Source organism: Falco rusticolus, chromosome 9, assembly GCF_015220075.1.
Source record: "Falco rusticolus isolate bFalRus1 chromosome 9, bFalRus1.pri, whole genome shotgun sequence".
NCBI classification, from domain to species: domain Eukaryota; kingdom Metazoa; phylum Chordata; class Aves; order Falconiformes; family Falconidae; genus Falco; species Falco rusticolus.
In genome coordinates this window covers 53,313,998-53,327,213 of record NC_051195.1, presented here as the reverse complement: position 1 = coordinate 53,327,213, position 13,216 = coordinate 53,313,998, and the positions used below count along the sequence as shown (strand labels likewise).

General features: G+C 46.9%; 1 protein-coding gene across 2 annotated transcripts in view; it reads right to left on the bottom strand.

Annotated features, from left to right (window-relative positions):
* Window positions 1-13,216, bottom strand: part of PAX2 (paired box 2) — an 87,659-nt gene that overhangs the window by 48,732 nt on the left and 25,711 nt on the right. For both annotated transcript variants that reach the window (XM_037399888.1, XM_037399889.1), the window contains exons 4-5: window positions 5,039-5,124; window positions 2,838-2,957 (exon numbers count right to left, since the gene is read on the bottom strand). In XM_037399888.1, coding sequence (XP_037255785.1) covers window positions 2,838-2,957; window positions 5,039-5,124 — 206 coding nt within the window. The remainder of the gene's footprint in view (window positions 1-2,837; window positions 2,958-5,038; window positions 5,125-13,216) is intronic.

Below are 13,216 nucleotides of genomic sequence, written 5' to 3'. Positions count from 1 at the left end.
CCTCACTGTCAGCATCCATCGCTAAGCCCACCTCATGCATCTGTCTGGCTCCTTCTGTCCAACTCGGGAGTTCTGCTACATCATCTTGACACATAATTATCTCTCCTCTTCTTAATCATCTGTGCTACTGTCTAATGTAAGCACCAGCTGCAGCAAGGAGGACCTGGGGGAGGGGGTGTGCTCCTCTGTCTTTCTCCCACCCTGTTCCCCCCAGCCATCACAGAGGTTGCCAACAAGGTTTTCAGAACTGGGGATTCAGGAGCAGCTTGGTACTTCCCCCCCTTCTGCTTAACTGCATTCCTCATAGAGGAATCCTTGCAGCAGAGCTGGTCCAACAGAGCGGAAAGCAAGAGCAAGCAATGCTGCTGCTTCTGTCTCCTTTAGGGAAGATCCACCCGCAAAATGCTGGGAAAGTAGATGTGCATTGGGAGCTCATAAGGGCTTTTCAACGCAAGAATAAACCCTGCAGTGAAGAAACTGCAACAGAGCAGTGCTTAGAAGCTCTGGGAAATACTGAGAAGGTGTATGCATACAGCATGAGCGTGAAAGAGGTACCTGCACTGGATTTCTTGCCAGGCTTTCCTAATCCCCATCTCAGCTAGCACAATCAGAGCCCTCAGAGCTACAGGGGAGATTGCCCAGGAGTGAGTGCAGGTTCCCAGCTGTGCAAAACCTCCCCTTGGACCCTTCTAGCTTTGGGACCCAACTCTGCAAAGTGATGATGTCTTTCAGCATTTCTTAAGGCCAGTGTGAGCCCAGATAACTCAACTCTTGGCTAGGGGTCCCATGCAAGGTTTCTCTGGGACAGCACAACATCTCCCTGCAGCATCTATCTGGGGTGGCAGGATGAAGGCTGTTCTCTAAGGCAGTTGCAGCAGTGTGATGTAACTGCCATCTAAAACTCTGAAAGCTAAAGGCAAGCAACATCTCCAGGTCTGTTTGGTACCTTTTTCATTCCTAGTGGGATATGTGGGCTCTTGTCCAGCAGTAGGGAGTCACAGAGTGTTGCTTGCTCTTCATAAATCAAATCTGGGATGAATTAAGGACAGACACAGGGAGTTGTTCTTACTGTCAGTGTATCGTTGTGAAGTGTCAGAGTCTTAGATTGTGACTTGGTTGTTTCTGCATTTAGTTGTACCGCTCAAAAAAAGCTCTGGTTCTGAGGCTGGAGGTGACTGCGTGGCTGCACCTAAAGTGGGATGATCTTTCCAGGTATTTGGAAAGAACAGCTGCTAAAGCCAGACTGAACTGCTTCATTTCAAAATGAGGTATGGAGGCACCATATTGAGAGCTGGTGGTCACTGTGCTAGACGGTATGAGAACAGGGGTTCACAAAACCCCCAAATAACTGCCAAGAGATTAGCACAACCACTAGAGAAACTTGTCACTCAGTTTGAAATGTTGCGATTTCCTATATATGTAGTGATGGGAAATGCTGGAGGGGTTTGCAATGTTTGCACCCTCTTATTCCTGACATTTTTTGACTTTGAGGCATTGACTCAGCCCTTCGATTGTGACACTTTTCTCTTAGCTGGGCCCTACTGCCATCTAGCTGGGAAGTGGATCTTCCTCTGGGGCCTGATCCAATTTCCAATGACATCACAAAAATCTTCCCATTTGCTTCAGTAGGAGCTGGATTGGGTTCTTACCTCTAGTTCTACTTTGTATTAGGGAGAAGGGGGTCATGATGACTGCCTTTTTTTCATGGGGTTATTATGTTCATTTGGATCAGCAACTTAACAGATGTGAACCTCACCAGAACCAATACTGAGAAAATTACTAGCAAAACCCCAAAATACAGCATCTCTCTCCGAAGAGCTTTCTCTTCTTGCCACGTATCGCAGAGAACCCTCACATTCTCTTGCACCGCACAGGTGTGGGGTTATAGCACACACAGCACACTGAGCCACCGGTACTGCTAAGAGGTCCCTCCACGCAACAGACAACAGCGGGAAACAACATACTGAAGGCAGAGCTGAACCAAACAAAGTGGTCAGGCACTACTCTTAAGAAAAGTTCACCTCCTGGCCCTCAGTTTTTTAATGCATCAAATTAAAAGAGCAAGACTTTAGGAAAAAAGTTTACAAAGCCACCACAAGAGCACCAAGACCTTACCCACCCCTCCTGACTCAGTCTGTCTAGACCTGGGACTCCAGCTGTTGGCTTATTTCAGGATTTACTTTGCCCTGAGTCCTTCCCAGCAGGTAGGAAGGAAAAGGAAATAGCTTAATCCTAATTCTTTAGAGCCCTAGCAAAGGCTTGGATAACAGCCTTAGGGCCACAGTACTCAGAGGCCTCCTGTTCTGCTTTCAGACTGTTGCAAGCGTGGCAGTTCTGCTGTGGTAGATGCTACCCATAGAAAACTGGGCCCTTATGAGCACCAGCTAATGTAGCTCATGGCACGTCACAGGGCAGGAACTTGTTTGCAAGGGGAATGAAAGATAACTCCCACATTGCTGGTGCTTCTCCGAGATGGCATTTTGTTTGAAAACGAGTGAGTCGGGGAAACCACGTTTACCCGCAGTTCAAAGTCCGGGCACCTGCTGGCACCTGGGGAGTTCAGTTCCAGCCGTTTCCAGCAGTGAATGAACTTGGGATCAGCTCCAGCAATGGAGACGGCTCTCTGCCTGCCGAGCAGATGTCTGGAGACGCAGCCTGTCATGAAAGGGCCTCGGAAGAAGAGCATTCCAAGCCAGCAGGGCAGTAGCGGGGAACGGGTCTCTGTTGCTAAAACTGATCTAGCCCCTGGAGCAGCTGCAAACCTTGGCCTGAAATTGGAGCCTGTACATGGGGACAAAGAATATAAAAGGGAGGATGAGCTTCTCCCCTCCCCCTACCTTCATCACGTTTCCTCTTCTCGCCATTCGACCGAGGAATCCCCAGGATCCCGTTAATGGAGTAAGAGCCCACTGGATCATTGGAGGCACTGGAGACGGGAGGGGATGCTGTGCTGGGCACTGGACAAAAGGAAAAGGGAAAAAGGGCCATGAGGAGAGCAGCACAGCACTCAGGGATCCCCCAGCTGAAAGCTACACATGCCACCAGTCGCATAGGAAAGCCTGGGCGCTAAGCAGACTCCAGTCCCTCGCACTGAAGGACTCATACTCACTCTACTGCTAATGTTGCTGCATCCCAGCTTTGCCAGTCCATTCTTATACCGTAGCTCCTCAGCCTTCCAGTACAAGGCCATTAATAACAAGCAGGTGTATTCCACCAAGAAGCTAAACCTTGTTGTTATACCCCAGTTCCAATCAGGCTTCCCAGTGCATGCCATGGTAACTGAGTGCAATGCTGCACAGGCCACATTCTCTTGTGACTTCCTAGGCCATCTGTATTTTGCCAGATCATTTCCTCTTAGCGTTTTTCCACCAGGAGCACCATGTTCTGTGTTAGCCAGATCAGCCTCTTACATGTCCACCCAAAACACTCGTTGAAAAATTACCTACTTAGCATAGGTTAGAAGAACTTCAGTGTTGGGCACTTCAGCTCCCTACTCGACAAATGGCGAGTCGGTGATACACACTCCGACCCAGATCAGTAACAATCTAGTGTCTTCCTTTGGCACTTGCCAATGTCAACAGGCAGGCTCCTCGTGCCACTCAGGGCTGTCCGAGATTGCTCGTGAGTTTCCAATATATCAGAAATGACACGTCATCCAGATTGGAAATTATCATTTTGTGATAATCGGGGCTTTAGACTATAGAACAAGTAGAGCTATGCATTCCGTAGGCATGCTCATTATGTCCCAGTGTGTCTCTGTAATGGGGAGAACGTCCCGAATCTCTTATAGGCCACTACCCATCATTCAGCTCATAAAGCACTGACATGAAGTAATCAATACGTCCAATACAAGCCTTCCAGGGTGGAGCAGAATCTGTCAACACTATCCAATGTAGACCCACACTTCCCAGTACATCCCAGAGCAATGAGAGACTCCAGCAGCAGCACTCGCAATCGCTATCCCATCTCAGCCAATGCATTCTCTAGACATTGCGCTACTTTTCCAAGAAGGAATAATACCTGCCAATCCATCTGTTGTGGTCAGTGATCCCCAGTCCAGTGAGCAAGTCCAGACTAAAAGGGCATCCAGAAATGCTCTTCCATACTGGCCTGTTAATTCCATTGTGCTCCTGAACACAATTTGTGTACAGGATTATATCTGCCAGCTCTGTCCCCTGCAGACCAGCACTTTCCAGTAAATCCTTGTACAGCAACTGATTCTCAGTAACCAACACAATCTAAGACAGCATCTAAGGCCACAAATAAGCCACTGTATTTCACAGTATCCCAGAATACTGTGTGTTTTTTCCTGCTCTGAATTGTTAGTGGATAAGCTGTACTAGCAACAGCAGACATATGCACCTTACGGCCCACAGAGTGAAAAGTACCTCATTGCATATCTAGCACAGTACCTTTAAACACAGCAGACCAGGAGACATTTGGTCACTTTATTACAGCCTCCATCTTCTGCTCACCTCGACAAACCCATCTCCCCCAGCAGAAAAGGCATTTTCTCAGTGAAATACACCCATGGGATACCTGACTGCAGAGCTAGAACAATGAAGAACTCAGTTGTGAGGCATCAGGAATACCTTACCCATGTCTGTGTATTACTAGCTCTAAGAAACAGACCAGTTTCAGCAAAGGGAGAGAAGAGAAATTGGGAGAGGGAGGGGAAGAGAGAGTCAGGGTAAGAAGGAGACAAAAGGTGAAGACTGGTTCTTAGACAGGATAGCAGTAAATACTCCTCTCTGGGGAGGTGAAGGGGAGAGCATGACCATGAAATGGATGTTAAGGCAGAATCACTTTGGGCAAACCCCTGCTTTGGGCTGGTTTCTCTGCCATGATTCCCTTCCCTACAATGCAACAAGGGCAACGAAGAACAGAAACCTCTGATTTCTGTTGAGGCTTCTCACACACACACACACTCCTCCCTTTTGCTCTGCTTAGCACCTGCTTCTCAGACTTTGTTCCCTCAACTAAGCTTCATCCTCATTTCCACTTGCCCTGCCACCACCCCTCATGCCGGTCTTCTTACCAATAGTATGTCCTGGTGCAGTCACGCCTGTCCCGCTCCCGTCTGGTGTTGGGTGAAAAGGTTGCTGAACTTTGGTTCTGATGATCCTGGAAAAGAGCAAAACACTTTCAGAACTCAACTGTAACTTCTCTCTGCCTTCACACACCCGTAATCCCGGCTATCGGAACCCGAAGGCCTGATCCGAGCTCTGGGTGCAGCAAAGTGCCGTCATTTGCCTTCTTGTGGTTCTGATTCTACTGTTTCAATGGTCCCATTCCCAACAAGTTGTCCTTGCTGTGCTCTGTCATCTTTTCCCCAAACTTGGGTATTCCCTGCATAACTGTGGTGCTCAGTGAGTGAGGTAGGATCTCCTGTGTGTTAGCAACTGCAGTATCGTTTATGACCTAATCTGCCAGCATGATCACAAGGCAGGCTTTGCAGCTAGTAGAGCCACTGCGGGATTTACAAACGGTGTAGATTTAATTTTGTTGTGTACTGAAAAAATACCTTTCTGGCATAGAACTGAAGGCTTTGTACTGATAGAAGGCTTTGCCAAAGCCCTTGCCCTTGATAAATGAGAAGGTGGGAGCAGAAGGTTCCTGTAGGAAGTGGTGATGGGATACAGATCACCAGGAAAAAGAAGCCCCAACAAAGAGGGCAAAAATTGGTGTTTATCAGGTGGTGAATGAACACAGCACGGGAACTCAAAAAGATGTCTCCGTGAATGCCACAGAGCTCATAATGCAGCTCAGAATTAAAATAAACTGAACTGCCAGTGCTCCGTTTCTCGTTACATGAAATCTTTCACCTTTGTGTCAGTGGTTTAAATCCAGCTGAGGTCAGCGGTGAAGGTAAATCACTAGCACCTAGTGCCTGGCTGGCAAGGTCCCTGCCTGCTGGCGGGTGCTGGGTATCTGTGACCCAGGGACGACTGTCTCAGCAAGGAACTCTGTGAATAAGCCATGACCTATGGAGGCCAGATTCCTTTCTGACATTAAAATGAGCCTTTCCAATTAGGGTGAAGAGTGCAGATGCTCTTCAGCCTGAGTTTCTGGAACTCTCAGCCCTGCATTATATTAGCTTTAACTTCTTCCAAAAAATCTTTCCAGAAAGTGAAAGCAAATAACGCATTCTCCCTGCCCACCCGAGATCTTCCCTTAAAGATTCGTTCTGTAGAATAAGTTGGCAAAACTTCAAAGAGTGAGTGTCTGGCTGGTGAGCGGTATGGCATGGATAGAGATAAGCAGAGGCAGTGAGAAGGCATGTTTTAAAAAGCACAACTCCTGAGAGTGAAATCTTTTTAGGAAAAGAAAGGTATTTCAGAGCGCTGTCACCTCAGCAAGTTAGGAAACTCCGATACACACGTGATGAAGCCTAGGCAGTAGCTGGAAGTGACAGAGAGGCTGCTTGGGACATAGCTGGAGGCAGGGAATGGCAAGGTTCTAGCTGGGGATGGAGATCCAGATCTTCACCCCATACAGCTCAGCAGTACCAGGGGCCCTACTCCTTAGCTGCTGAGGAGCTCAGAAGGTGTCCGAGGGCCTCAGGGCCAGATTCTGAGGTCTTGCTTATTTGCACTAGCTGAGGAGCTGATCTGAGAAGTCTGTGCTAGGGCAAATAATACAACTTTTTTCTTTTCTGTTTTTCTCTTTTCTTTCCTCTCCTCTCACATTCCCCCTAAAACCCCCTGAAGTGCCACTCTGGTTGTGTGAGTTTATTGATTTCCCCCAGCCCAGAGAAACAGAAAGAGGGGATGGGGTGCAGGCAAAGGGATGGAAATAGAAAGCTATAAATTATTTGTGACAGGAAAGCAATAGTGCCAGAGTGCTGAGCACAAGTCCCGTGTCACTATTAGATTCCTTTTAGCCTGATGACACTGTAAAAGAGGTTAAGTGTCTGATGGAATCGTACACCTTGGGGGCAGGGGCAGTCCAGGAGCAGAACAAGCCACAGAGAGCAGGTATATCAATTCTCCAGGCCAATAATATTCCCCTCATTGATCGCAACACAAAGTTCAAAAATCTCATTATAGCCAGGCAAACCTGCAACTTTTTAAAAATCAATAGAGTGATATAATGTATGTATACTTTGTATAAATGTATCTATCCATCCATCCATCTGTCCGTCCGTCTATCCAAAATCTGCCTGAAGGTGTCTAAGTTAACCTACACATTATACTGTGTTACGTTCTATTGTAGTGTAGCATAGTGAATGGATTAGAAGATTATCCCTGCAGCCTTAGATGACATATTATAAAAAATCCTGTTAGCAGTGAGGTGACATCAGACGGTTCTATTCATATGGAGATATGACATCAGATTTTCCATCCGTACTGGGAGGTGGCATCAGACAGCTCAGCTTCTAGTGAGGGGAACCATAAGATGAGCCTAATTATACTGAGATGGCCGATCAGGCTGTGCTGAACCACGCTGCATGAAAATTGCGAAGTTTCAAAAAGCCTTTTAGAGTGAAACCAGCCTGTGAAACAATGGCAGTATAAAATGCCTGTCCATAATGCTTCAAAAACCCCGGCAAAGGATGAAGAGGAAGGTTCAATTTCCTTCCCTGTTCAGTTCATGGTCTCTTGGCTAAGAATGCCAGTCACTGCCAGTTGTGACTGTGATTACTGAGATGTGTCCAGTGGGAACTGGAATGAGACTCACCAGCTCATTTCACCAAGTAGCCGTCAGCTGCTAATGATTTTTGGTCACTACCAACCAGGGCCAGATTTCAGCTGGTGACCCAGGGGTGAAAGGCTCTGTTCAAAAACGTTCCCCTCCTAAGAACGAAACTGGTTTTATGTCAAGGGAAAGCGCTTGGAAATGGTGAGCAAAGAGGAGCAGTTCTGGTTGTGCAGCCTCCAGTGGCCTGGGTCAGATAATTCTTGGTATCAAATGAACAGCAAACCTAATGAGGCCTCAGGCAGAAGGTTGTTTCCTATGGCTAAAAGAAGAGGCAGGTTTTGAAGAGGCTCTGCCCAGGAGTGCTCCTTTGTCCTGCAGTCATGGCCGAACTCTAGTGTGTAAGTAAAGAGGAGAAATCTCAGGGCCCTGATGCTCAGCATGGAACACGGCAGTGTGTCCCCCGGGGCTGAAGCATTTAGGGATAGTGACAAACAGCAGGATAGCTAGGCATTGCTGTTGCTGCTTTAAGAGGCTTTGAGTGAGGCTGTCCTACACGAGACCACCTAATGAAACAGCAAATGAGAGATGAACAGGGCTGACCTGGTCCTGTAGCAACAGATACAGCATAATAATGCTGCCTTTAAACTTCAGGATTGCTGAAAGCTTCACACCCTTACCCGAGACTAAAATACGCACTAAGCCAGCTCTGCTGCCTCAAACCCAGGATTTCTGGATTACTGCTGTGTAAGAGGGAGCAAAACCTTGACCACCTCTTGCTGCCTCTGATGGCTTGTTCTTGCCTCTAGACACTGGAGAAAAAACAAGCTTTTTTGCAGAACACTTCCTCAGCCCTTCCCAAAAGCAGAAGGGTCACAAATCCTGGCACACCAGTCAGCAGTGCTGATTTCTCGAAGTAAGCACCAATATTTTCAAACGCCTTTCTTTCCTCCAGAAGAAATTGTCACTTTGGACTAAATTCATCCCTGCTGTAATTCCATCACAGTCAGTGACTCCAGTAACAGTGTCTGCGTTTAATTAGGGGCATAAACCGGTATTTACTGTAAATTCCCATTTTTCATTTTCCAGTGGGAGGTTTTTGCACAAGTTGTCTACTTTGAGTTTCAGAGAATATACACAGATTTAATACATAACCTTCTGAAGTTTCAGCAACAGGACATTTATAGATCTTTGATTGCAGTAAAGCAACTGAACTTCATTTCACAATCTGAATTTAATACGCGATATTATCTTAAGTAATGGCATGTAATGTCATTGCAGTACGTAGTACTGTACTGTGAATTACACATCCATTCCTGGAATTCATGAGTTTTACCATAGCTGGCTTGTAGTAACTCTTTTCTAGAGTTAATACCACATACAGCTCCAGCTGAAACCAACTGCCTGTTTCCAAATGCCTTTGACTTTCTTAAACGTTCAGCATCAGATCGTGAATTTCTGATGTTTGATTTCTATTTCATTATTTTCAGCTGGTTTAATGCAATTCCTTTTGCTGGTTCTGAATACAGATGGACAGGCAAAAATCATCTCTCCCAGTATGACAGTTGTAAGAAGCACTAATCAAATTTGGTCAAGAATGTAGAAAGAAATATTAGAAGCTAAAATTAGCTGAGACATAGTCCTGTCTGAGAAACAGAACTTTCTTCTATTCCTTGTAAATTCATGTCCAGAAATTATTTGCTAAAAAAATGACAGCTCACAGGAAACGTCCCTTGCTTCTCTGACATTTCTATCCAAACTCTCTTCTGGCCTGACATACTCTGTGGTTTCTCCTCTCATACTATTACTGGCAGAGTCATTAGTATCACAAATAGAAAGAATCATACTAGGGCTGATCAGAGGGAGAGGAGGTGGGTCTGACTCCTCTGGAGTCCCAGTCTAGCAATTTTAATCCTGGAAGAACAGACTGAAGTTGCACTAAGGGAAAGAGCTGTGTGTCCTCCTGCCCGGAGGAGACCCTAACAGATTTCGGAAAGCACTGGTATCCTCGCTTTGGTCATACTCCTTTGTCATGGATTATTTTTCAAAGTGGAAGGATACACTCAGCAGAGCACCAAACTCCTTGTAATTGTTTTGGAGTATTCATATTTTAAATGCTCCATATTAGAAGCACATTACAAGGCCCCAGGGTGTGCATTACTGGGCAATTAAAGCGGTTCTTGGAAGGCTAACATTGCGAAGCTTCAGCCTTTTCTCTGCAGTGTGTCCAAGGGAGGCTGTGATGGCCAAGGAACACACACCCTGCTGTGCCACACTGCTTAATTAGTGCAGGGCCGTACTGCTGAGTCGCGGGCTGTGCCGGCGGCAGGGACGAGGCAGGCTGCAGGGGACTCAGTGCAGGGCTAAGCAAGACAGTGATGCCTTCTCTGCATCAGATTGCTCCTACAAAGGGCCTCGTGACCATCCCAGCGATGCTGGCATCAAAGCATGCCTGAGGAAAAGAAGGAGAACATGGGATGGGAAGAGGCAGGTTTGGGCTCCTTGGTGACAGCCCCCATGGAGCCAACAGTATCCCAGCTGCAGACTGGTGCTGAGCAGGCATAAGGATCTCTGAACATGGAAGGAGCTCCAATGGGAGAGAGTCATGTTTCTGTGCATGGGTCAAGGCACATCTGAATTCACAGTTGAGTAAAAGAAAAAGGGGGCGGGGGGGTGAAGGTCTTGTTTGCACCAAGTTCAAAATGGAAAGCAAGCTTCATAGCATGGTGAGGGAAAACAACCAAGGGATTTGGGGATGAAGGATGGGAAATAGAAAGTCTGATAGTTAGAGCCTAATCCGACTTAGGGAAAGGGCTTCAGTTCCTTGCTCTGTCATGGACCTCTCGTCAAGACTTTGGACAAATGGCATTTCTCTCTGTGCTCTGTTTCCTGCCTGAAGTGTGAAGATAGAAGCATTGTCGTGCCACCTGGGGCACAGTGAGGACAGCTGGAAGGAGGAGTGAAGGGCTCAGACTCTGCAATAACAGGGGCCAAGTAAGTGCTTCAGCGAGCTGTAGCACAGTATTGGCTTCATTCCCCTGCTTGAAGCAGAAGTGACATGTACCCTGCTGACAGTGGCTGTACGTGAAGGGAAGGGAGATAGGCAAAGGCAACAGGAGCCGTATTTCAGCTGCACTGGCTTTGGTGATCACGTTTGAATTTGCGGCAGCAGATGCAGTTGGGAAGATGAGAGTGGCAGTTGCCCCCCAAAAGCCACAACATAATTTTCATTAGGATGTGGGGGGGACAAGTAGCTTCTCCTACTGCTCTCAAAATCCACTGCAACACTTGCAGCCCTCAGAACAACAGCTGACATTGGCAGGAGCAGCAGACTCAGCTTCCTTGCTAGCTGGCCTGCGGCTCTGGTGCTCCCTGCCAAGGCAGCAGAATGCCTTCAAACCCTGCCATATTCAGGGGCCACAAGCAATATTCACACATTCAAACTCTCTCCTGTCATGAAAATTGCATTTCCTTCTCCCTACCTTTTGGAATGGGAGAGAGAAGGAGGGTGATCATGTACTATATTAGTATATAAGCACAACTAGGAGAGATTAACTTGATTAGATAGATAGATTGACAGTCCCAAAAGGTGCCTGAAGAGGGATTATCTGTTTTCCTGAAGCTTCTAAATAGATGAGAGGTTGAAATGGAGATGCCTTACATATCCCAAAACACAGTCCCAGCCCTCCCTGAGAAAATTTGACCCCTTATCTGCTGTTAATCTGTGTAGGTCTGTCAACTTCACTAGAGCTACGCTGACATCATGCTTGAAGACACAAGGAAGAATGTGCCGCTGTGTTCCAGGTCAGCCTGCTCACTCCAGACCCCAGAGAGAGAAAGCCCAATCCTGCTCTTTTTTCTGACTGCATTTCTTGGCTGCACTCTGCGGAGAGGCAGAATTCACAGCAGCAGTTTTACTATCTGAAGGGCTTAGAGAGGAGCTAGGATTTTTTTTGTTGTTTTAAATCAGTGACCCATGATGACACCATATGGTTTTATTTCATTTAATTTGAGCAAAGCATTAACGTTCAGCTTCTAGCAGATCTCTGCCCATTCCAGTACTGCTGTGCTACACGGTACAAGTCCAGAAGTGAGGAAGAGGGGTGGAAGAAAGGAGAGAAAGGTGAAGATGCCTGCCTTCTGGAAGGGGGGAGATCTGCCAGGCAGCGGGGGCAGCCTGCCAACTCATTCTGCTGAGCAGTAACACACAACTTCATGCCACTGGTACTGATGTGGTTGACAGCAGTCAGCCCCATGTGTATAGGTTGCCTAGCCTGACCTCCCAGAATTTGCTGCATGAAGCTTTAAGAAACATTTTCCCATTCATCCAGGCGGATTTGTGTTAGGGTACAGAACCCACCTGGGAAGCAGAAGGTGTGCTTGAATAGTTGCTGTGCTGTGCAAAGCTGTGCTACAGAGCCATCGGGACCCGGGCTGCCTGCCTTAAAGCTGGCTAAAGTATATCTACATGAGCTGCAGTCAAGCAGTGACTGCAGCATAGAAATGTCCTCAGGCAGGTGTTTCTACTTTTATTACACTCGGTTCACGTTTGGAAGGCTTTCTTCACAGTCAGGAAAGCCAGAAATTCATTAAAATCCAAACATCTAGAAGATGTCATACAGTTTACAAAATATTGGAAGTCAACTTGATCCTGGCTGTAGGTGTTTGACATCTTGGTTTTAAGGTGAATTAAGGAAATCTTAAAGGACAAAAAGAGTTCTGCTCGTCTTGGACGTAGAAACGCAGGCCTGGGAGGAACCACCTGGGTCAATGGGTCATCAAGTCCACATTCTGATATCACAAGCAACCACAGAGCAGATGTTCAACTCACAGCACACTTGAAAGCATCCATCCCAGCAGCTACAGACCTACCATTCCCCTTTTACAAACTCATAATCTCTGCAGCAAAAGACCAAAAGCTTCAAAAACAACAAGCCACAGGAAGAGAGCAGGAGAGAAGCATTGCCAGTGGCTAGGTACCCTTCACTAGCAAGAGGTTTCTGCCATGAAAATGCCCGGAAGGTTTTGAGCTCTTAGGCATTCACCGTTTTCTAAGTGTACACCTACACTGCAATGACTGCAGTACAAAGCGGCATCTTCTGTTCCCTAGGGACTGGCTGGCTTGGGTCCTGCTAGCAGCGTCGCTGCAGCAGCATGGGGCTGGTGTGGGGCACAGCCCCAGGAGCTGCCAGCACACCGGTGACAGCCACGCAACACTGGCCGGAGCTGTCGCAGCAGCAGCTGTGCCAGCAGGTGAGTTAAGGAGACCTACAGAAACACATGGGCTTGCCAAGGTTAAATATCTTAATCTGGAGCATGGGAACTTTTAATTGAAAGCTTTGCTTTGAGCCCATTTCCAGTTATTAAAATTCAGGAGTCTGTGCTGAATTCCTTGTGGACATTCATTTTGATTAACAGAAGACATGTGTGTACTAGGAAAGGAGTCTTGAACTGGGAGGAACCAGATAAATGTAGATAACATTCTCAGCCCTCTTGCAAGTTATGCCATTTTGTGTAAGCCTCAGATCTTGAAGATAAGCAATTATTTCAGCTTTCATTTAATACCGAGGTATTTCTG